This window comes from Budorcas taxicolor, chromosome 1 (assembly GCF_023091745.1).
Source record: "Budorcas taxicolor isolate Tak-1 chromosome 1, Takin1.1, whole genome shotgun sequence".
NCBI classification, from domain to species: Eukaryota; Metazoa; Chordata; class Mammalia; order Artiodactyla; family Bovidae; genus Budorcas; species Budorcas taxicolor.
The window spans coordinates 146,704,991-146,730,728 of NC_068910.1; the positions used below are offsets into that span (position 1 = coordinate 146,704,991).

General features: G+C 38.1%; 1 protein-coding gene across 4 annotated transcripts in view; it reads right to left on the reverse strand.

The window, feature by feature from the left end:
- Positions 1 to 25,738, reverse strand: part of VPS8 (VPS8 subunit of CORVET complex) — a 302,450-nt gene that overhangs the window by 154,785 nt on the left and 121,927 nt on the right. For all 4 annotated transcript variants that reach the window (XM_052647321.1, XM_052647322.1, XM_052647320.1 and 1 more), the window contains 6 exons: positions 25,376 to 25,448; positions 24,977 to 25,096; positions 14,116 to 14,187; positions 8,028 to 8,147; positions 6,949 to 7,005; positions 139 to 221 (listed from right to left, as the gene is read on the reverse strand). In XM_052647321.1, the coding sequence (XP_052503281.1) occupies positions 139 to 221; positions 6,949 to 7,005; positions 8,028 to 8,147; positions 14,116 to 14,187; positions 24,977 to 25,096; positions 25,376 to 25,448 (525 nt within the window). The remainder of the gene's footprint in view (positions 1 to 138; positions 222 to 6,948; positions 7,006 to 8,027; positions 8,148 to 14,115; positions 14,188 to 24,976; positions 25,097 to 25,375; positions 25,449 to 25,738) is intronic.

Here is a 25,738-nt window from a genome sequence, read left to right on the forward strand (position 1 = left end):
AACAAGAACTTCAAATTTACTTGCTATTAATTTCTGCAAATTAAACTAACTTCTAGACTTGAAAGGCAAAAACTTTTGCATTTAGGTTTTTTTTTAATTATTAACATGCATAGCTTTTCTTAATTTAAAAAAACTTACAATTCTGCTTTCTCTGCCATACGGATGAGTCGACTCTCTTCAAACTGAACTATGCCTCCAGCCTGCAGCAATTCTAAAAGGACCTGAATATTTAAAATAAATGAGTAAAAACACTTTGGAATCTACTTTTATTGACTAGCTCTTCAGGAGTCCATTCAGCCACATAATCATATGACCTTACGGCAGAAAATGAAGAAGAATGAAAGAGCCTCTTGATGAAAGTGAAAGAGGAGAGTGAAAAAGTTGGCTTAAAGCTCAACATTCAGAAAACTAAGGTCACAGCATCCGATCCAATCACTTCATGGCAAATAGATGGAGAAACAGTGGAAACAATGGCAGACTTTATTTCTGGGGGCTCCAAAATCACTGCAGATGGTGACTGTGTCCATGAAATTAAAAGCCACTTACTCCTTGGAAGGAAAGTTATGACCAAACTAGACAGCATATTAAAAAGCAGAGACATTACTTTGCAACAAAGGCCCATCTAGTCAAAGCTATGGTTTTTCCAGTGGTCATGTATGGATGTGAGAGTTGGACTATAAAGAAAGCTGAGCGTCAAAGAATTGGTGCTTTTGAACTGTGGTGTTGGAGAAGACTCTTGAGAGTCCCTTGGACTACAAGGAGATCTAACCAGTCCATCCTAAAGGAGATCAGTCCTGGGTGTTCACTGGAAGGACTGATGCTGAAGCTGAAACTCCAATACTCTGGCCACCGGATGTGAAGAGCTGACTCATTTGAAAAGACCCTGGTGCTGGGAAAGATTGAAGGCAGGAGGAGAAGGGGATGACAGAGGATGAGATGGTTGGATGGCATCACCAACTCAGTGGACATGAGTTTGGTTAATCTCCGAGAGTTGGTGATGGACATGGAGGCCTGGCGTGCTGCAATCCATGGGGTCACAAAGAGTCAGATGTAACTGAGTGACTGACCTGAACTGAAGCAGCTGAATAAAAAATTAATCTTTACCACACTAAGTATCTGAATATATGACTGGGCTATGAGACATATTTTAAAATAAGTCTTAAAATATAACACAATCACTACTTAATCATTAGAGGAGTATCAGAAAGCGCTCTCCTATATTTAAGTTCAAGATCCAGAGTAACATGCCCTTTCTCAGAACTTCAGGAAGCCATTTAACAAAACATTTTTCAAACACAGGAAATTACTTTCAAATTAATTTTTTTTTTACAAAGGCAGAAAGAAATAAAACCTAGCCTACCTTTCTACTTCAGAACTCTAATTTAATCCATCTAAAGTATTACAATGCACTGCTATATAGGACAATGATGGAGCGAATGTATCTGCTGGAAGCCTCAGTTTGAAATAACATGATCAACTGCCAGTGCTGGAGGGAGTCTGAACCAAGTTATGGGAGTTGAAGCTAACTGTCAACTTTCTAGGAATTTTTAGGCTGGCTGTTAAATACAGGTATTGTTAAAAATAAAATTATATAAACTTACGATTAAATAAATTAAAAACAAAGGTAATACCCAAACTCACCACTTCCTAAGTATTTTACTGTGTATGCTCTCCAGGTTAGAGATTGTAGCTTATTGCATGGTGGGCTTCCCTGATGGCTCAAATGGTACAGAATCTGCCTTCAATGCAGGAGACCCAGGTTCAATCCCTGAGTCAGGAAGATCCCCTGGAGTAGTAAATGGCAATCCACTCCAGTATTCTTGCCTGGAGAATTCCATGGACAGAGGAGCCTGGGCGGCTACAGTCCACCCGGTCGCAAAGAGTCAGACACACTGAACGATTAACACTTTCACTTTATCTGTACGGTGGAAATATTATGTAAGGGTGTGTTATGGTACATCGCTCCCAACTTCACGTGCACTATGATATCATGCTGGAAAGTTGAAATCAGCCATGATGGGAATACTTACATCATGGAAATTAATAAATGCTATAAATCAGGGCTTGTTACATTTTTAAAGGATTATAAAACAAACAAAGAGTATGTGACAGAGACTATATATGATGCATAAAGCCTAAAATATTTACTCTCTGGCCCTTTACAGAAAAACTGTGCCAATTTCTGGCTAAGATATTGATGGAGATAAAGTTAATAAGAGAATCAAAGTTAAAAGTGTGTTTGTCGGAGTCATTACACTAAAAATATCACAAAAAATTTTTCCAGTATTAGAAAACTGTTATCCAATTCAGCAAAGAAGTCACAACACTGATCAATGAGTGAAGTTCTGACATGCTTTCATTACTGCACTTTCATCTTATTCATTCTAATAAATGAAAGTATCAATCAACATTCACATCAGTACAAAATTTTGATATATGGAAAACAGCTTAAGAGAAAGACTGCTGGATGAGAAGGGAAGGAACCAAGCTCTGATTTTAGTTATGACCTTCAGCAATTTATGTCATCAGTTTTCTACTTTCTAAAATGAGTGAGGGAAAAAAATTCCCAGGTAATCTCAAAAAGGATTCTCAGTAACAGATTACTAACTATGATTACTTTTAAAGGTTTGGCTTTTACATTTAGGTTTAGTTTTTATTTCTGTTTTATTTAGTAATTTACATAAAAGGTTTTTATCATTTTATACAGCAACACCATGCATAACATGATTCACTTTTCCTGCCAATAGAGAAATAGGGCCAAAATGAGGGACCCACATTACTGTTTGTATTCAGTATAATTTAAGAGAAACAATCAAAATTTTAGGAGCTGTTCTCTTTCCTAAGATAGTCTGCAGCAGTCACGGGGCCACAGCTGTGCAGAGAAAGGGTTCACTGTTGCGTTCCTATGTTCTTTATCTGAGTCTCAACCTCTGGCTGGGAATATATTACCATAAAAACATCAGCATTGCTCCAGAAGTACTTAATTTTTGTAGCTTACTTATCTGACAAAATCTTGTCATCAGTTATAAACAGACAGTCTTAGTGTTCACAATTACAGTGGCTAAGGTTTTAAGAAATCCTACTCCTAGAAAGCACCCTCAAGCAAGTGGCTAAGTAGAAGAAGTGGTGATCAGTTTTTTCTCACAGTGATTAGTGGAGGGACAGACGGATTCATGGTGGAGAGTTCTGGTGGCTCAGACGGTAAAGCGTCTATCTACAATGTGGGAGACCCGGGTTCGATCCCTGGGTCGGGAAGATCCACTGGAGAAGGAAATGGCAATCCACTCCAGTACTACTGCCTGGAAAATCCCATGGACAGAGGAGCCTGGTAGGCTACAGTCCATGGGGTCACAAAGAGTCCGACATGAATGAGCGACGTTCCTGTTCCATAACCTGTTCTGACAAAACGTGGTCCACTGGAGAAGGGAATGGCAAACCACTACAGTATTCTTGCCTTGAGAAACCCATGAACAGTATGAAAAGGCAAAAAGATAGGACACTGAAAGATGAACTCCCCAGGTCGGTAGGTGCCCAATATGCTACAGGAGGTCAGTGGAGAAATAACTCCAGAAAGATTGAAGAGATGGAGCCAAAGCAAAAACAACATCCACTTGTGGATGTGACTGGTGATAGAAGCAAAGTCCGATGCTGTAAAGGGAAATATTGCATAGGCACCTGGAAATGTTAAGTTCATGAATCAAAAGCAAATTGGAAGTAGTCAAACCCGGAGATGGCAAGAGTGAATGTTGACATTTCAGGAATCAGTGAATTAAAATGGACTGGAATGGGTGAATATAACTCAGACGACCAATGTATCTACTACTGTGGGCAAGAATCCCTTAGAAGAAATGGAGTCGCCATCATAGTAAACAAACTTAGTTAACGAAATGCAGTACTTGGATGCAGTCTCAAAAATGACAGAATGATCTCTGTTCGTTTCCAAGGCAAACCATTCAATATCACAGTAATTCAAGTCTATACCCAGACCAGTCATGCTGAAGAAGCTGGAGTTGAACGGTTCTATGAAGACCTACAAGACCTTCTTGAACTAACACCCAAAAAAGATGTCCTTTTCATTATAGGGGACTGGAATGCAAAAGTAGGAAGTCAAGAGACACTGAAGTAACAGGCAAATTTGGCCTTGGAGTACAAAACAAAGCAGGTCAAAGGCTAACAGAATTTTGCCAAGAGAACACACTGATCATAGCAAACACCCCCTTCCAACAACATAAGAGAAGATTATACACATGGACATCACCAGATGGTCAATACCAAAATCAGATTGATTATATTCTTTACAGCAAAAGATGGAGAAGCTCTATACAATCAGCAAAAACAAGACTGGGAGCTGACTATGGCTCAAATTATGAACTCCTTATTGCAAACTTCAGACTTAGATTGACAAAAGTAGGGGAAACCACTGGACCATTCAGATATGACTGAAATCAAATTCCTTATGATTATACAGTGGAAGTGACAAATAGATTCAAGGGATTAGATCTGATAGGCAGAGTGCCTGAAGAACTGTGGACGGAGGTTCATGACAATGCACAGGAGGCAGCGATCAAAACTATCCCCAAGGAAAAGAAATGCAAAAGGTTGTCTGAGGAGGCCTTACAAATAGCTGAGAAAAGAAGAGAAACTAAAGGCAAAGGAGAAAAGGAAAGATATACCCATCTGAATGCAGAGTTCCAAAGAATAGCAAGGAAAGATAAGAAAGCCTTTCTTAGTGATCAAATGCAAAGAAATAGAGGAAAACAATAGAATGGGAAAGACTAGAGAACTCTTCAAGAAAATTAGAGATACCAAGGGAACATGTCATGCAAAGATGGGCACAATAAAGGACGGATGGTATGGACCTAACAGAAGCAGAAGATATTAAGAAGAAGTGGCAAGAATACACAGAAGAACTGTACAAAAAAGATCTTCATGACACAGATAACCACGATGGTGTGATCACTCACCTAGAGCCAGACATCCTGGAATGTGAAATCAAGCAGGCCTTAGGAAACATCACTATGAACAAAGCTCGTGGAGGTGATGGAATTCCAGTTGTGCTATTTCAAATCCTAAAAGACAATGCTGTGAAGGTGCTGCACTTAATATGCCAGCAAATTTGGAAAATTTAGCAGTGGCCACAGAACTGGAAAAGGTCAGTTTTCATTCCAATCCCAAAGAAATGCAATGCCAAAGAATGTTCAAATGACCGCACAATTGCACTCATCTCACATGCTAGTAAAGTAACGCTCAAAATTCCAAGCCAGGCTTCAGCAATACGTGAACCGTGAACTTCCAGATGTTCAAGCTGAATTCAGAAAAGGCAGAGGAACCAGAGATTACATTTTCAACATCTGTTGGAGCACTGAAAAAGCAAGAGAGTTCCAGAAAAACATCTATTTCTGCTTGATTGACTATGCCAAAGCCTTTGACTGTGTGGATCACAATAAACTGTGGAAAATTCTGAAAGAGAAGGGAATACTAGACCACCTGACCTGCCTCCTGAGAAATCTGTATCAGGTCAAGAAGCAACAGTTAGAACTGGACATGGAACAACAGACTGGTTCCAAATCGGAAAAGGAGTACATCAAGGCTATATATTGTCACCCTGCTTATTTAACTTATATACAGAGTACATCATGTGAAATGCCGGGTTGGATAAAGCACAAATTGGAGTCAGGATTGCCAGGAGAAATATCAATAACCTCAGATATACAGATGATACCACCCTTACAGCAGAAAGTGAAAAAAAACCAAAGAGCCTCTTGATGAAAGTAAAAGACGAGAGTGAAAAAGTTGGCTTAAAACTCAACATTCAGAAAACTAAGATCATGGCATCCGGTCGCATCACTTCATGGGAAATAGATGGGGAAACAGTGAAAAAAGTGAGGGACTATTTTCTTGGGCTCCAAAATCACTGCAGATGGTGACTGCAGTCATGAAATTAAAAGATGCCTGCCCCTTGGAAAGGAAAGCCATGACCAACCTAGACAGCATATTCAAAAGCAGAGACATTACTTTGCAACAAAGGTCCATCTAGTCAAAGCTATGGTTTTTCCAGTAGTCATGTATAGATGTAGAGTTGGACTATACAGAAAGCTGAGTGCCGAAGAAGTGATGTTTTTGAACTGTGTTGTTGGAGAAGACTCTTGAGGGTCCCTTGGACTGCAAGAAAATCCAACCAGTCCATGCTAAATGAAATCAGTCCTGAATATTCAATGGAAGGACTGACAGTGAAGCTGAAGCTTCCAATACTTTAGCCAGCTGATGTGAAGAACTGACTCATTGGAAAAGACTCTGATGCTGGGAAAGACTGAAGGCAGGAGGAAAAGGGGACAACGGAGGATGAGATGGCTGGATGGCATCACTGACTCAACAGACACGAGTTTGGGTAAGCTCCAGAAGTTGATGATGGACAGGGAAGCCTGGTGTGCTGCAGTCCATGGGGTTGCAAAGAGTCGGACTCGACTGAGCAACTGAACTGACTGACTGAGACGGATGCCAGTCCCCAGAAATGGTGAGCACTAGTGCAGTGGAACTACAGGGCACTCCCAAAAGCTGAGTGTTCCAGTACTCAAGATCTTGAAATGTTTCTGGTTCATGACCATAGCAACTAGGTATGGTTACTAACTTAACGACGCTGGCAGAAAGGAGCATACAGTAGGTGCCAACTATTGCTCATAAAGGGGAAGGATAAAGTTTTTATTCTCTTTTGATGTCACATTGAATGCAAGACAGGTGCAGTCTGCCTATAAATTTATTTGTAGTTTGATTGAGGCTCAAACTAACAACCATCCACACTATTTCCTGGTTGCCACTATCTCACACAGTATTAGGGTTAGACACAAGTCTTTCTGCCCTTACACCGTCAGGTCTAGTACAGAAGGTTGTTTCTGGTTCACTCTGTCTTCTTTCCCATTCTTTAGCAAGATGAGCTCTAGCAGTTCATACCTGCTGTCTTTCAGAGTGTCGGGAGTCATCATCGGGACTACAAAGGAATTCAAGGACCTGGTCAAAGAAAAGGTATTTTTAAATTGGATACCAGCATGCATGCCATAAGGAAAATCATAGTTACTCTTTCTATATCACCAATTCATTCACATCCAGCTCAACAAACACCACAGGGATATGGTAGCTTCCCAATTGGTTGGCCCAATATATGACACAGCAGGCTCAGTTATGCTAACAATTTAATGTATACCTTAAACATATTTCTTTACTATTTAGAAACATGACTAGAATCTGACATCATATATTCCTTAAGATCCCCAATACCATGGACCAAGCTAAGTATGGACTTTGGAATCAGGCCACTTGAATTTGAATCCTAACCTTATTAATACTTAATAACAGCATTTATTGCTGGTAATAACACTTCTTAAGTGACTTGGATGAGTGACTTAACCTCTCCAGGCTTTAGGAGCCTCATCTGCAAAACAGGAGTAACGACTATACCAAGTTCAGAGGTACTGGGAGTACTGACATGTAAAATTTTGAAGCAGAGCATGGCACTATGAAGTGCTCAATAAATGCTGGTCATTATTAGCAACTTTCTCCAGGTAAAGAGTATTTTCTTCGTCACCCGTGGCTTTGTAGAAGATATTTAACTGGGATTTGGAAATACCTTCAGAGTGTTTAGTAAGTAAATTCGGATTTTCTAAAAGTAATCTCTTCCAGATGATCAACATCATAGTCTTACTACCAATGAGACGGCTAATTACTTAATTGAAAAATTCTTAAGTCAAAAATTCTAGGCAAATTTAGAACAGAATAATTGGGAAAACAATCTCTGTAAATCAATCTCCACAAATCATACTCCCATGACACCAAGTTACTGAACAGTCACACAATCCAAACACAACACTAAAAAACAAAAGCTAATTCAGATCCAAACTGAAAGATGAACAAGCCTCTACCTCGTAGGACATTCACCTGGTAGGTTATTCTATTAAGAAACCATGTAATCCGGTGAATTTTTCTACAAACAGTAAATAAAAACAATTCTACTTCTTATGGTTAAAGACACTCACCTGATCAAAAAGAGTTCTGTTTACAAATAAGGTGTTATCAGGCTTTGCAAGTTGCCGAGCAAGGAAGGTAAAGAGACACCCTACCTGTGAGGGCGTAAAATCTGAATTCTCCACCATAACCTATGAGTAAAAGAGACCATTTATTCAATATACCATCTGGTTTGACACAGAAAAATATACAATTAGAGGCAGGGGTGGGGAAGCCTCAGTATGAAGGACTCTATAAAAAGATTCGTCTTTTATCAGCTGTGTGACAACTGAGTTCAACACCATTCAGAGAAGAAGCACAACTACCTGCACTCCCTGAAAGCATTTTAGTGATTTCTGGCATATTTATAGGCACAAGTTCGATAAGAACTGAATTGTTAGAGGTAGATTTCCTATATATACATATATATAAAAATTATGTTTCCTTCTTGAATTCTTAAAGGAGAATCTAAAATTAAAGTAACCCTATTAAAAATCTGTCCACCAACACAGCAAGAAGGGAGCTGCTTTCGGGTTTAAAGGTAAGGCAGCTTGAGAATGAAGGTATCCCAGAAAAGAAGTCAGCTAGCCTATGAGTCAGTGAAGTGAATGGCTTCTGCCTTGACTATAAGCAGTTCAGTGAACAGATGGTTTCATATAACATGCTCTTTACAACCACACACAGTTATCAAGTCATAATCTCTCCTCTGATTTAAGTGAGCTCTCATCTCCTGAGTAGCTACTACTATGCCTAAGATGCTTATGGGAGAAGCCTTCAAGGGAATTGTGAACCAGAAAGCAAGGTGAGACAGGTAAACAAATCTTAAATAAAAAGCATAATGTAATCAGCACTTATAAAGGAACAACTGACAATGGAAGCACAGTGGGGGAAATTTAGTTAAACTGATCAGAGAAAAAATTTGAAACCAAAAAATGAGAAAAGTAGCCTCTAAACTAAGCTTTAAAGCCCATGTAGAATCCATGACAGGGGAAGAAGTGTCAGGAGAAAGAGCAGTCCAGGCAAAGAGAAGAGTTGGGGCAAAAACATGAACACAAGGAAATATAAGTTTGTCTGGAGAAATGCTATGTTTCATTAGAATGCAGCAGTATGCATGAGGAGAGAAAAATCAGACCAAAAGAAAAACTTAGGGCTCCAATGCCATTCCAAGGAATCCAGAATTTATTTGTTAGAAAATGGAGGAGTCACTAAAGGTGCAATGAGGAGAGCTGATTGTGATCAACGCTATGCTGAGGAAAATTACCCCAACAGCAATGCTTAGGATATAGTAACAGTAGCAAGAAATAAAGGTAGAGAGACCAAGATGCATGGGACTGCAGAGGTCCATGGGAGAGTCAGAGGAGTTCAGAACATGCAGTGATGATGAACAGGGAAGGAGAAACAGGTGCAAAAGTCACCGCAGAGAGAGAGGAGACAGGGTGGAAACGTGTGGCTAAAGGAAGAATGAAAATTGACAGGTCTTGAGCCTGAAAGGCAGGGAGGAGAACAATGCTATTAACAAAGAGGGAGATGGCAGAAGTCTGAGAAGGAAGACCAGGCATTGTTTTAAACTAACTGAACTTAAGGAGGCAATTCTACAACAAAGTAGGGAACAACAGCCCATCTCATCTACAAACTCTCTCCTTTCATTTTCCCTTCAAAGATAAAACATTCCCCTGGGGCCCATTTTTGGCCTGCCTTTTCTCACTTTGCTAAGCAGTTTACCCCTGTCTTTTACTGTCCCTGTCTTTTACTTAGTCCAGCAATCACAGCTTGTTCAAGTGCATAAATATCATTACTAGAATATGAGGATGTTTCAAGTTGTAATCTGTGTATCTAAATTCCAATTTATAATATTCAAAGAGCTTTCTATAGCTTTAAAATACTTAATTATCATTTCCTTTCCGTGTGTGGGTCCTTTCCGCATGTGGGTCCTTTCCTAGGATTCAACTCTCAGGGCCCAACTAGTGCTCTTCTCTGCTTTTAGCTCTTCCTTCTGCTCTACAAGTGTGAACTACTCTCTCACCTGTCTGATCCTAAAAACGTCTTCTAAGGAAACAGTTCTAACTCACAGCCCCATTCCCTTGCCACCTCAGCAAGTGTCCAACTAGGTGTTATCCCAGAAATTTTAGCTTCTTTCCATTTCTTCTCTCTGATCAACTTCAGAGACCATGCTTACAAAATTTTCTGGGCAATCTTATACAAAGTCACAAATTTACAGCTTTCCTGCTCTATGTCTGCAGCCATTCTGCACGCATGATAATGCCTGAGGTTTGATGCTCACTCTCCTGTTTTCTGGTCCTTGCCTGTGCTCCCTCAGAAAAGCTACATACATGGTGACTACAACTCTATCACCAGAAATGAGAAAATAATCTCAAACTTACCATTTGAGATAGGGTCAGTCTTCACTGACCCTAGGTTAAGTACTATCAAAATAACATACAAGATGCAGCCGCTGTGTAAAACAGTATGGAGGTTCCTTTAAAAAAAACTAAAAATAGAGCTACCATATGATCCAGCAATCCTACCCATGGACATATATCCCAAAAAGATGAAAGTGTTAATTGCTTGGTCGTGTCCAACTCTTTGCGAGCCCATGGACTGAAGCCCACCAAGCTCCTCTGTCCATGGAATTCTCCAGGCAAGAATACTGGATTGGGTTGCCATTTCATTCTCTAGGGGATCTTCCTGACCCAGGGGTCAATCCTGGGTCTCCTATATTGCAAGCAGATACTTAACCATCTCAGCCACCAGGGAAGCCTGTATCAATGAAAACTCTAGTTCAAAAAGATACATGCACCCCAATGTTCACAGCAGCACTATTTACAGTAGCCATGACATGGAAGAAACCTAAGTGTCCATCAAGAGACAAACGGCTTTAGAATATGTGGTTTATATATATACAATGGAATATTATTAAGCCATAAAAAAGAATGAAGTAGGGCTTCCCTGGTGGCTCAGTGATGAAGAGTCTGCCTGCCAAAAGCAGGAGACATGGGCTAGATCCCTGGTCTAGGAGGATCCCACTTGCCGATCAGCAATTAAGTCCATGTGTCACAACTCCTGAGCCTGTGCTCTAGAGTCCGGGCACCACAACTGCTGAAGCCGTGCACCCTGGAGACCGTGCTCGGCAACAAGAGAAGCTACTGCAAACAGAAGCCCTGCAACCGCAGCTAGAGAGTAGCTCCTGCTTGCCGCAACTAGAGAACCGCCCACGCAGTACAGACAAAAATAAATAAATAAACGAATGAAACAATGCCACTGGCAGCAACAAGGATGGACCTAGAGAATATTATACTTTAGTGAAGCAATTCAGAAAGAGAAAGACAAATATCATATGGTATCACTTACTTGCTGGAATTTAATAAGTAATACAAATGAATCTATATATATAATAGAGATTTACAGATACAGAAAACAAACTTATGGTTACTAGTAGGGAAAAGGAGGAGGTAGGGGTCAATAGGAGTACAAGATTAACAGATATAAATCATTATACATAAGCATAGGGAACTGTGCTCAGTGTTAAGTGACAACATGGATAGGAGGGGAGTTTGGGGGAGAATGGATACATATATATGTATGGCTGAGTTCCTCTGCCGTTCACCTGACACTATCACAGCACTTTAATTGGCAATAGTCCAATATAAAATAAAAAGTTTAGAAAAACCAAATTAGTATAATAAAACAGATAAGCAATAAGAATTTACTGTATAACATGAATTTAAAAAAAAAAGAATTTACTGTATAGCACAGAGAATTATATTCAGTATCTTCTGATAACCTATCATGGAAAATAACCTGAAAAAAAAATATTTATGTATATATATGTGTGTGTGTGTGTATATATATCTGAATCACTTTGCTACATACCTAAACTAACACAATACTATAAATTAACTATACTTCAATTTAAAAAAACAATATACAAAAGCAATAATTCACCAGGAGTAACAGTTTAACGACTTTATGGAGTTTTATTTCCTTCATTTGGATCATTTTCCCAACTTAGTACAGTTTTAAAACTTACATTCTAATTCAATCAACTTGCAAACATTTCTTGAACATCTACCAGATTGCAGGCATCGTGCTAGACGTGTTAAAATAATGACAAAAAAAAAAAACATATCCCTACAGTCTCTACCTACAGGAAACTCATTCCAGGTAGGAAAAGACACACGTAAACAAATCATACAGTGTGTCAAGTGTGGCACGAAGTACTATAAGATCCCAGAGAAAAGGCGACAAGTCAAACTGGAAGTGTGAGAGAGTGTTCTGAAGAGTTTCTCATGGATGATATTTGAGTTATATCTTGGAGAATGGCTAGGAATTTGCCAGGCAGAGAAAGTGAAGGAAAACACATCATGGGATAAAAGAAAACTCACACAAGGAACATAAGCCAAAAAAGATGACAAAGAAAGTTCACTGATTTCCAACAATTTAAAATTGGTGAAAAGGGAGTTCCCTGGTAGCTGAGTGGTTACGATTCCAGACTTTCACTGCCATGGCTGGGGTTCAATTCCTGGTCGAGGAACTGAGAACCACAAGCTGCTCAGCATGGACAAAAAAAAACCTGTTGAGTTGATAATACAGACTGGTGGGGCGAGAGGGAAGGTCAGAGAGAGGAGCAATTATAAAGATGTAGTCAGGGACCAGAAAGTATGAAAGGATCTTGGATACCATGTTAAAATTTACATGGGTATGGCAAAAACTACTACTTGTGCTCCAACATCTGTTCCTTCCATCTAATTTAGAAACAGAACTCCTCATTTTTAGCTAAACACATGGCCACCCACCATACAGAGTACACTTCACAGTCTCCCTAGCTAAGTGCTGATCTACATGATATAAGCAGAATTGCGGTGCACAACTTCTAAGAAACTCTGAAAGAAAGAGAACATTTTCTACCTCATCTCTTTCTGCATTCAGGCTGGTTAGAATACAGAGGTAATACTGGAGCCTGAGCAGTCATTTTGGACCGAACGACACAAACCATGTACTAAGAAACAGCAATAAGATGGAAGTGTTGTGCATCCTGGACAACTCTGTGAACCCACTCTACTAGACCAGGCTGCCTACACTCCAGACTTGAAGGGGAAAATTAAATTTCCACAACAAAGTATTATTATTTTGAACTTTCTGTCACAGAAGAACTTAATTTCAACTGCACCAATGGGAAGCCAGAGAAGAATATTACCTAGAAGAAAGGTAAGATCACAAATGAAAGAAGGAAAAGATAAGACCATTCGGGAAGGTATTTTGAAACCTAAGTGAAAATTCTCCATACTAGCCACCAAGATCAAACTGGCATTATTTGGGAGCTCTCATATTCATCACTGCCTATTTTACAAGGCTAATAAATGGCTCAAATGAGATCGTGTATACAAATGAGCTTTGAAAATTATAAAGAACTACTATAAATGTAGTTAATGAATTAATATTATACACAAAGAAAATATTTCAATTTCGGTCTCTTCTCCAAAATAACCTAAAAGTCACTAAGAGGAAGAAACTACCATTTTATAGCCAAATGAACAGGATAAAAACTCTAAGCTTTTAACTACAAGAAGAAACTGGCCTGGGTGAAGTTGTGCAGATGGACAGGAAAAGAATCTGTCTCCGCAGTCATTCACTAGCAACAGCGTGAATCTCAAAATAGTTTTCAATTGAATCCAGATGGACTTAGATTGGTATGATCATCTCTGCATGCCTCAAATCTTTCCTAAGTTACCCATCATCTCAGTACCATGGCAAAACTACATATGGCACTACCGTAGCAACACAGTGATGCAGGTATGAGACAGGCGACTCTTGAGAACATTATTTTCTCAAAGCACTCTGAAGTCAGTCCCATTACTAAATGTAATCATACTAACATAGCAATTATCACAATATGCATTTCTCAAGAGTAGCACTCTGTATCCAATATCCAGTCTAAAGCTGAGATACATTATATTTTTTGAATGAATGATTAGTACTTTAGCTTTTGAAGACAAAGACATCATAATAAAATTTTTAAATGATTGCAACATAGTCCTTTATTAAACAAGATTATTTTAGGACTTGCTATAAAGTAATTCACTTTTATAAATATCAATACAAAGACATTCTAGGGATACTCACCTTCAACAAAATATCCACAATACGTTGTTGATATTCTACGGCTTGCTTATCATTTTTAAAATCTTCAAAAGTCTAAAAAGGAAAAACAAATTTTAAAAAGGTAAGTATTATTTGAAAATTTTAGAAGGAAACAAGATATTAAATTCTTATTAATAGGTAAATCCCCAAATAAGATAACCACTCCTCAATAGGTTTTTTCTTATATAACTTTAACAAGTTATTTTTAGTGAGTTTAACAGAAGGCTACATTATTCAATATTATATGGTATTCTGAATAAAAAGTATAAAAATAAAGTGATTGTTATACAACCCAAAAGTGATTCACCCTGGTGATATGGTGGATAAGAATCCACCTGCCAATGCAGGGGACACGAGGTAGATCCCTGGAGTTCAATCCTTGGTCCGAGAAGATTCCACAAGCCGTGGAACCACTAAGCTTGTGCACCACAGCTACTGAGCCACACTCTAGAGCCTGTGCTCCGCAACGAGAGAAGCCACTGCACCGCAAAGCCCATGCACCACAACTAGAAGGCAGCCCCTACCTCTGCAACTAGAGAACACCTACCCACAGCAAGGAACACCCACTACAACCAAAAAGAAAAAATAACTTTTAAAAGTTATAAAAATTAAACAAAGGAAGGCAAAGTTTATAGGCAACAAAAAAGAAAGAATACTGATGGGAAGAGGCAATTTGTGAGCAAGAATCTGAAAAGGATGAAATACATGTTACATGCTCAGCCATCATCCCATCCATGCTATTTGGAAACAATAACTGAAATACAGTTGTTAACTGTCATGAAAAGAAATTTCCATGACAACTAGGAAAAAATGATGTTCAACAATAGATACTTTAAAAAATTACTATGGTAAAACTGTCACAACATTAAAATCCTCAAGAATACATACAAAGAATAGGTATTCTATTTTCACTGCCAAGTACAGCATTTTTTATGTTCCTGCTCAAGTAGAGCCAAATACATTTTGAATAGAATTTGCACCCAAGTAAATGACAGCACTGGATTCTGGAAATACATAGAAGCTATAGGATGCATATATGAAGAAACTGAAGGGAAGGAATGGAAATGCAGGCTTGTGGACACAGTTTGGGGAGGGAGAAGGTGGGGCTAACAGAGAAAGTAACATCAACATATATACACTACTATGTGTAAAATGGATAGCTGGTGAGAAGCTGCTGTATGTAACACAGGGAGCTCATTCTGGCGCTCTGTAATGACCTAGAGGGGTGGCAGGGGGGACGGGAGGAAGGCTCAAAAAAGAGGGGATATATGTATAATTATGGCTGATTCCTGTGGCTGTCTGGCAGAAACCAACACAACACTGTAAAAACCAAAAAAACAAACAGAAAAACTGAAATGAAAATGCTTATTGAGTAAGAGTGATAAAAGCCTTGAAGATCTTCCTAAGGCTTTCACTTAGGACATTCGGCCCTTTGTTGTTGTTTAGTAGCTCAGTCATATCTGACTCTTTGTGAACCCATGGACTGCAGCACACCAGGCTTCCTTCCCTGTCCTTCCCCATCTCCTGGAGCTTGCTCAAACTCATGTCCATTGAGTCAGTGATGCCATCCAATTGATAGCTTATGGTGAACAGTGTTGGATTTGTGATCTCTGAAGATTTAACTTTGGGACCAGGGACCAGGTTTGATCACTTAAGAGGTTTTGTATAGCAGAGTTTTATGAAAGAAAAAAAGGGACAGAGAAAGCTTCTGACATAGACATCAGAAGGGGGATGGAGAGTGCCCCCCCTGCTAGTTTCAGTAAGCTATTTTATGTCTGTTAGAAAGTTATTAATCAGATAAGAGAGACAGGTAGGCTGATGGAGTTTCACCAGGCCCCTCTCCCACAATATGCATTATTGAAAGAGTATGGCATGAGGTATGTCATCCCCCAGCCATAAAGCGATTGATATGAATACTGGTTTGTTGAGCCATTAGCAGTCAAAACTTAGTCTTAGGTGGAACCGTTTTGAAGAAAGGCAAATTCCAAAGCAAATACATAATTTCATTAACATAGCTTAAGAAAAACATTTCCATAAGAAAAACATTTCCATAAGAAAAACACATTGGATAGCTCAAGATTTGAGAAAAGTTCAGTTCAGGTAGAACCAGGTGTCATCATAGCAACATAGAATTTTAAGAGACACTTGCAGTTTATTTCCTCAGTTTGGAGACCCCTGGCCTTCCTGCCTGTTACCCTCTCACAATCCATCTCATCCTCTGTCGTCCCCTTCTCCTCCTGCCTTCAACCTTTCCCAGTATCAGGGTCTTTTCTGAGTCAGCTCTTTGAATCAGGTGGCCAACGTATTGGAGCTTCAGCTTCAGTCCTTCCAATGAATATTCAGGGTTGATTTCCTTTAGGATTGATTGACTGGTTTGATCTCCTTGCAGTCCAAGGGACTCTCAAGAGTCTTCTCCAATACCACAATTCAAAAGCATCAATTCTACGGCGCTCAGCTTTCTACATGATCCAACTCTCACATTCGTACATGACTACTGGGAAAACCACAGCTTTGACTATACAGACCTTTGCCATCAAAGTAATATCTCTGCTTTGTAATATGCTTTCCAGGATGATCATGGGTTTTTATTTCAAGGAGCAAGCATCTTTTAATTTCACGGCTGCAGTCACCATCCACAGTGATTTTGGAGCCCAAGAAAATAAAGTCTCTCAATGTTTCCACTGTTTCCCCATCTATTTGCCATGAAGTGATGGGACTGGGTGCTATGTTCTTAGTTTTAGAATGCTGAGTTTTAAGTCAGCTTCTTCACTCTCGTCTTTCATTTTCATCAAAAGGCTCTTTAATTCCTCTTTGCTTTTTGTCATAAGGGTGGTGTCATCTGCATATCTGAAGTCATTGATATTTCTCCCAGCAGTCTTGATTCCAGCCTATGCTTTACCAGCTAGGCATTTCACACGATGTACTCTGCCCAAAGGTTAAATAAGCAGGGTGACAATATACAGCCCTGACGTACTCCTTTCTTGATTTGGAACCAGTCTGTTGTTCTATGTCCAATTCTAACTCTTGTTTCTTGACCTGCACACAGCTTTTCCAGGAGGCAGGTAAGGTGGGGTGGTATTTCCATTTCTTTAAGAATTTTTCAAAGTTTGTTGTGATCCACACAGTCAAAGGCTTTTTAGCATAGTCAATGAAGCAGAAGTAGGTGTTTTTCTGGAATTCTTTTGCTTTTTCTATACTCCAATGGATGTTGGCAATTTGATCTCTTGTTCCTCTGCCTTTTCTAAATCCAGCTTGTAGATCTGGAAGTTCTTGGTTCATGAACAGCTGAAGCCTAGCTTGAAGGATTTTGAGCATTACCTTGTTAGCATATGAAATGAGTGCAACTGTGTGGTAGTTTGAATATTCTTTGGCATTGCCCTTCCTTAGGACTGGAATGAAAACTGACCTTTCCCAGTTCTGCGGCCTCTGATAAGTTTTCCAAATTTGCTGACCTATTGAGTGCAGCACTTTAACAGCACTGTCTTTTAGGATTTGAAATAGCTCAGCCGGAATTTCATCACCTCTACCAGCTTTGTTCGTAGTAATGCTACTAAGGCCCACTTGACTTCACATTCCAGGATGTCTGACTTTAGATGAGTTACCACACCATCGTGGTTATCCTGGTCATTAAGACTTCTTTTGTATAGTTCTTCTGTGTATTCTTGCCATCTCTTCTTAATCTCTTCTACTTCTGTTGGGTCCATACCATTTCTGTCCTTTATTATGCCCATCTGTGCATGAAATGTTTAAATCTATAAAGCAATAATTTACTACTGACTATCCTGAAGCAAGGAAATAGACTACATATTGTACCAACAGATTAAAGAAGAATTTCCAAGCCACAAACTTTCAAGACTATATCATAGTTAACATTCAAACCAGAATATCTGCTGTTCTTTAAACTGGCCGCAAGCTTCCCCAACTTCTCCAAGGACCCTCTGCTCATACTCTTCTCTACTAGCGTGTCCTTCTTTCCCTTTTCTTGTCTGACACACAGTAAGCATTTTAAACAATGACTGCTGATTTGTCTAGTTAATTACAGAGGAAAATTAAATCTTTATAAAAAATTTTTTCTTCACCTAGAACGCTTTGCTGCTGGTTAGTTAAGAAAAGCTGAAATGAGTTACCAAGGGAACTGTAAGAACTCTTATCCGAAAAGCTCAAACAGAGGGTATTTTGGTGTTTACATGAGTTAAACATGATCCAGTCTGAAGAGGGAAAGACAGTCGAGAAAGTGTCTCAGTTCTAAGGCTAAGGAAAACAACAAATATACACACGTTCAAACAAACACAACTTCCCCCTCACATTCAGCCTGCCAAAGTGAGATGTCACTCCACAAGTTAACATAAAATCATGGAGAATTAGCATACGTATTAAATAACTACAGCATTGATAGCAAGTAAAAAAGAACTGCTTTATCCACTTGCCTTTTGGTAACATGTATTTACTGCTTTGAAACACACACTGTAAGTTTACTACTATAAACATAATTAAGTGGTGAAATACTTTTATTACAAATGTTGTGATATACACAATGACATATTTTGACTGTAGTTAACAGCTGCCACCAAAATGGCACATTTATGTTAAAACATTATCACTCCACAAAGATTCTTCTAATTATACAATGCTTATTAGAGGAATAATATGTAAAGACATCCTAATGGAGAATGACAGTTTGTGAAGTGCAAAAGTAGACCTAAAATTCAAGTCCAAAGTCACCTGTGAATTTGGTCATAAAAACTTCTTTCTGTAGCCCCTTAAAATTATTACAGAGCTTTGGTAAGATAATGATAGTTGGCTAAATCCTGATCCAGGGGTCAAGAAACGTTGTAAAGGACCAGAGAGAAAATATTTTAGGCTTTGTAGGATACATGTGGTTTGCATGACATATTCTTCTGTTTTTATAACCTTAAAAATAGAAAAATATTCTGTCTCACCCAAGCCAGAGGTCAAATGCAGCTGGATTTGGTCTACAGACTGTAGTTTGTGAACCCCTGTCCTAATCTCTTCACACATCTCCCAATAAGATCCACGCATATAGAAAAGAAGAAAAAGAATAACCCATAACCCAGACTAATGGGAAAACTAGAAGGACAACACATCTTAAAAACTGTGACTTACACCACAGTGGGAAAGTAAACATTTCCAACTAGCAAAGTTGGCTCCAAAGCCCATTTAAAAAAAAAAAAAAAAAACCGTCAAGAGAGAATTGGGTAGAAGAAAGGAGGGTATGACGAGGTTTCAGCAGGCACAGAACACATATAGTATCAAATGGAATTCACCTCCAAAAGAAAAGGAAGATCCATCCTGGGTGAGTAACTACTGAGGCCAGGTCTGCAACCCAGTGGATCATAGCACTGGCTGATAGGAAGATCAAAGGAAGGAGTCTGGCAAGTATGAATCAGAGGTCTTGGTAAGATACAGCCTTTGAGATAGAAAAGGGAAAGGAAACACATTCCTTAGAGGCCTATGGTAAAGAAGGAAGAGCTCAAGAAAAAGATCCTACTAAAACAAGAGACTTGTCAAACATTGAGAAAACAGACTACACCCCAAAGACACTATTTAAGAAACTGCACTTAGTTATAACAAATAAAGCAGGTACTTGAATGTGGAAAATAGTATGCAATCTTCCCCCATGATCCAACAAGATCACCAATTATTGCTAGTCCAGAAAAATCCATTAAAAATATGACCAAAAAAACAGAAAGTGAAGGCACTCAAGAATAAAAATAAGAACTAGCCAAAAAATAGAAGTAAACTATAAACAATATCTCAACATACATGAAATATATTTAAACATACAATTGCAGATTTGAAAGAACATCACAAACCAGAAATTTAAGAATTCAGAAAAGAAATGAAGAGTAGGGAAATGTGAAATAAGAGCTAACTGAACTCAGGAAAAAAAAAAACCTGAAAGAAAAAAAAGTCATCTTAAAAATGAAGACAGAATTACCAGCTACCAAAGGGAGAACAGATATGACCAAAAGTATAGTTAACAGAAATAGAGAACGTAAATAAAAAGAACCAAGAAAATGAAATTTAAACAAAGAAGGAAATAAAAAAGACCAAAGAAAGGTGACAAATATAGAAGACAAAGAAGATATAATATACAAATAACCTAAGTTTCTGAAGATGAAGCACAAAACAATGGAGCAGAAAAAAATATTTAAATCTGTCATTCAAGAAAACTTTTTTAAACTAAAAAGACTCAAATTCACATATTGAAAAGGCCCACAGTACATATATGGCAAAGCTGACCGAAAATAGTCAATTCTAAGTACTACCTTAAACTATTAGTCTTTAAATATTAATAAAAGGAAAAAGGTATTCTGGTACTCTAGGAAAAAATTAAGTCTCTGGTAAAGTTAAGAAAAGTCAAGTTGACACCAGTTTTCCTTATAGCAGTATATAAGAGCAAGATAAGTGGGAGGCAACTATTATTTCACTTCAAAAAATTTTAATTGTATAATAGTAGAGAAAACATTACATTGAATCCTATCACTTAGAAAACTACATTGAAAACTACAAAATATTTCTGAGAAAAATTGAAGAAAATCTAAATTAATGAAACAGTATACCTTTTCATGGTTCACAAAATTTAGTATTGCTAAGTCAATTCTTAAATTGACTAAATACTAAACACAATCCTAATCAAAATCCAGGCAGGCTTCTGCAGAAGTTAAGAAGATAACTTAAGATTCATACTGAAATGCCAAAAACAACCCCAAAACTATAAAATACAAAGTAATTTTGAAGAAGTAAGAAGATATAACATGATTTTCATACTCATTATAAAGCTACAGTAATCAACGCAGTGTGGTACAGGCATCAAGATAGACAAAGAGATGAGGGGCATAGAATGGAGCTCTGAAATAGACCCAGTATACATAGATGATGTATCTCTGACAAAGTACAAAGACAATCCAGTAGAGAAAGGACAGTCTTTTTGTCAAATGATGCTATAAGAATTAGATATCTCAATGCAAAAAAAAGAACAAGAAAAAAAGACCTTGCATCTAAACCTTGCACCACAGGCCAAAATTTCTTCAAAACGGATCACAGCTTTAAAGGTAAAACCATAAAACTTCTGGAGAATATCTTTGTGACCTTGGGTTAGGCAAAGATTTCACAGCTACAGCCCCAGAAGGATTCCTAAAACAAAACTAATAAATTAGACTTGATCAAAATTTAAAATTTCTGCTATTCAAAACACAGCGTTAAGAAAATGAAAAAACAAACTACAGACTGGGAGAAAACACCTGCTAAATTCATATAATCTCATTTTTTTAAACTTACCTAAAAAAAAATTCTCAAAACAACAAATACAATTTTTAAAAATAGGGAAAAATGGTCAAAGAGTGGATATTTTCACCATAGTGTATATGTGGATGGAGAATATACGAGTGGTAAACATAACTTCTTTGCTAATATATTTTAATGAAAAGATGTTTAATGTCAGTTGTCAGGAGGGAAATATAAAACCACAATGAGATACCAGCATACATGTACTAGAATGGTCAAATTAAAAAGATGAACCATACAATGTTTTGGAGAGATGAAGAAACTGATACGCTCATATACTACTGGAATGAAAACTGGCAGAACCACTTTAGAAAAGTCTTGTTAGTTTTTTATGAAGTAAAACAATACACTTCACAAAAGACCCAGTGGTTTCATTAGTTGGTATTTACTCAAGAGAAATAAAGATATATGTCCACACAAAGGCTTATATGTAAATATTCATGATAGCTTTAGTCATAGTAACTTGAATTGGAAACAATCAAAAAGTCCAACTATTGGTGAATGGATCAACAAACTGTATATCCATAAACTGAAAAATTACATAGCCATAAAGAGGGACAACCTACTGATAAAAGAAACAGTACAGGTAAGTCTCAAAAGCATTATTTTAAGTGAAAGAAGCCAGAAGAAACCACAAAGTTTATGTTTCTCTCTAAATGACATTTTAGAAAGGTGAAACCCTGTTTCCCAAAGCAGATCAGCAGTTGCCAGGGGCTGGGATTGGGACTCACTACAAAACTGCAAAAGTGACCACCTGTTCTGTATCTAGATTGCAGTAGCAGTTATAAGACTGCATACACTTGTCAACGGAGAAGGACATGGCAACCCACTCCAGTATTCTGGCCCAGAGAATCCCGTGGACAGAGGAGCCTGGTGGGCTGCTGTCCATGGGGTCGCACAGAGTTGAACATAACTAAAGCGACTTAGCTTTGTCAAACTCTTCTCTTGAAATGGATGAATTTTGTATACACTGTACCCTAATAAAGCTAAAAACTTCACTTGAAAAAATATTCCTACATTTTAAAAAGTGAGAAAATATGATTTAAAAGTCTGTCATCTAAATTCTTTAGTGCCTCCCTAAAAATGTTCTTTTTATTAAGGCATATTAATTAGGAAGGTCACAGGAATAATCAACTATAGTAGACAAATAGATAGTGAATCCAGGATTTAGGATCCTAACTCTTATCAATTTCTCCAGCTGTAATACTTGGGGATGCAGCCAACCTTTGATGCACACACACAGGTAAACCTCTGCTTGTCTTTTAGGCATTTCAAATTCATTAAGTCCAAAAAAGAAATAATTATCTACCTCCACCATACCTCACCACTACTCTGCATGCCCACTCTCATCCATCTCCTAATAAAACTGTTTCTCCTCTGATTTCCTGTTGAATCTACAAATAAACCACTATACATTCAGTTCATAAGGTCTAAAATGTAGGAATCTTTGATGCTTCCCTATTCATCTTACCTTTCACATCGAACTGTACAATAAACTCTAAATTTTAGGCTGATTTACCTTCTAAAATATCTTTCAAATCCTTTCATGTCTTAGAACCCCCACTGTCACTGTCCTAATTCAAGCTGCCATTATCTTTTATCTGGATGACCACAAAATTTTGCTAACATCTTCGTGCCTCCAATCTTATCTTATTTCAATCCATTTTCCATTCAACAATCAGAGGGAATTTTTCTAAACTACAAATTATGACATTTTTCTATTCAGACAGAAAAGAATCTATCTGCAATGCCGGGAGAACTGGGTCCAATCTCTGGGTTGGGAAGATGCCCTGGAGGAGGAGGGCATGGCAACACACTCCAGTATTCTTACCTAGAGAATCCCCAAGAACAGAGGAGCTACGGTTCATGGGGTCGCAAAGAGTTGGAAGGACTGAGCAATTAGGTAAGGCAAAAAGCTTCAGCGGCTATAAAGTCCAAACTTCCTACCATGGATAATAAAACTCAGTCTCTACCTGCCTCTCTGGATTTCTCTCTCTCCACAGAATTCCTTAAAGATGTGGCCATACTGAATTTTTTTCAATTACCTTAACACACACTGCTCTATCTTATTTCCAGGTCTTTCTACATACTCTGTCCTTTGACCTGAAATACTTTTCCCTATCCTTAACCAGACTTCTACACATCCTGTGACACTCACCATCGACATCATTTCATCCAAGACACCTTCCTGACCCTTCCATTAGATCCCCCTCCTAAATGCTCTTACAGCATCCTGCGTATCTCCAGTGACATGTTTTATACCATGCTATAGTTACTAATCTACAAGCTGGATCCTCTTCCTCCACAAAGGCAAGGTTTATATCCTGTCAGCCCAGGGTACACACACAGTCAGTACAGTATGTGTGACATACTTGGTAAATATTTGTCAAGTAAATGACAGAGATTTCATCGCAGTCTTGCTATCAATGTCAATATCATAATTTAGACATAAGCATAATCCCAAATGATCTTCAGCGCCATGACAGCCCTTTAAAAAATGAAAACTAGGTAAAATTCTTTGTTGCTCTCTAGGATGCTTTCTGAACCCCTGCCCCACCACTTCTTGTTTCCTCCAGGCCAGACACTAAGTGCACTTACATTGTATCCTGGACATCTAAGGTCTCCTAAACCAACTAGATTTGACTTTCATTTTCTAAGTTTCTTTTCCCTTCTTCTTCTGCTATTTAAGTTACTACTTCTGATATCAGATTTTCCAATTAAACTAATGCAAAACGTGAGATGAGTGTAATCTCAATCTTCTCACAGGCACTTTTAAAAAATTTAACAGTTTATTATTCAACTTATAATAAGAGTACTATATGTTCATTAAATAAATTTAGTTCATCTCACAGATATAATCACTATTAACATTTAGATATATTTCCTTCCTATTTCCTTCACATTTTTTTTTTAGTCAGTCTGCTGTTTCACTAGATACTAAAATATAAGCACTGTCCACATTATCAGAAGCCTTTTAAAAAAGCAACTACAATATGGCTTAATTAGGAAGATATATCATGTTTTATATAATTATTCCCCTGGGGGCATTTTCACAGCGAATCTGGCTTACCCAGACCTCTCTTTAATAAAAACAGGTATAAGGATATTTTTTCAGCAGGAAGCTTCCACGTTCCATTTCAACTCTAGCTACTTCCACTATCATCATCACCACGTCATTCAGAGCAATCTGCCATCTTTAGTATGCAAACAACAACAATTTACGAAATAAAGGATGTACCACATCTAACTCTGCTTTAACTTTTTAATAAGGATGTGTCAGAAAGAGACATACAGACAGACACAAACACTCAGGGAGAAAGGAAAGAGAGGGGAGGAGAGCAGGAAAGGAAGGGTAGGAAGGAGAAAAAGAATTAGAAATTATGGATGGCACAACAAAATTAAACATTTGAGACCCTGACTTACTGCTAGAGCATAAAAATTGTATCTGTGTAAGGACTATTATTCATCTTTCTATTAAAAATAATTAACACCCCAACTCCTTTTAAGAATACCTTAGAATCACAGTATTTCTTACCAGCGCCAATACATTTAGAAATTCTCGTGTGTCGAAATGCAGCAAAGTCCGAATATAGGGATAGATTTCTTCTTCAGGGGGAGCTTCTGTTGAATGCAGGCGAATTAGAAATTCAAAAACCTGCAAGTTGAAAAAAAAAGAAAGTTGATTCTTTTCTCACAAAGTATCTTGCTGAAGCAATGATTCCCATTTGTATAAAATAAAACCAGGTTGAATTTAGTTTAAATTGCCACTGGGTTATAACTTCTCTAACCTCTCAGCTATAATTACTGGCTCCAGGGATGGTGTGCAGGTTCTCTCCTGTCACAGCAGATAGCTCCGGACCCATGCGCAACCCTCAATTACAATTTGTCTTTACTGCATTTTAAGAGAGTAAAAATGCTATGAAAATGTACCAACCTGGTTTTTAACCAAGGGAACAAGATCTTCAGGGATGTCACCCAGCGGATAGGCACGACCTGCTAGACAACAGCTAGAAGAGAAGAAATTGAGCGGATTTGGTGACTCTTAATGGGCTAACTTCCTGGGAACACACTGTTCTCAAACCCAAGATACTAGTCTGATGTTTAAGCAGGCTCAGCTCTTGTCAGTTAGGTCAGGTCCAAATTCAGATTGAGATGATAACCAGTTCAGAAAACATGGGTAACAGAAGGTGGTGGTGAAATAACATATCCTGTGACTGAGTAATGACTTTCGTTTCTTTTTATTTTTCCTAAAAAAAACCCAAGCTGCAGTAAATGAACAAGAAGGAATAAGGACAGA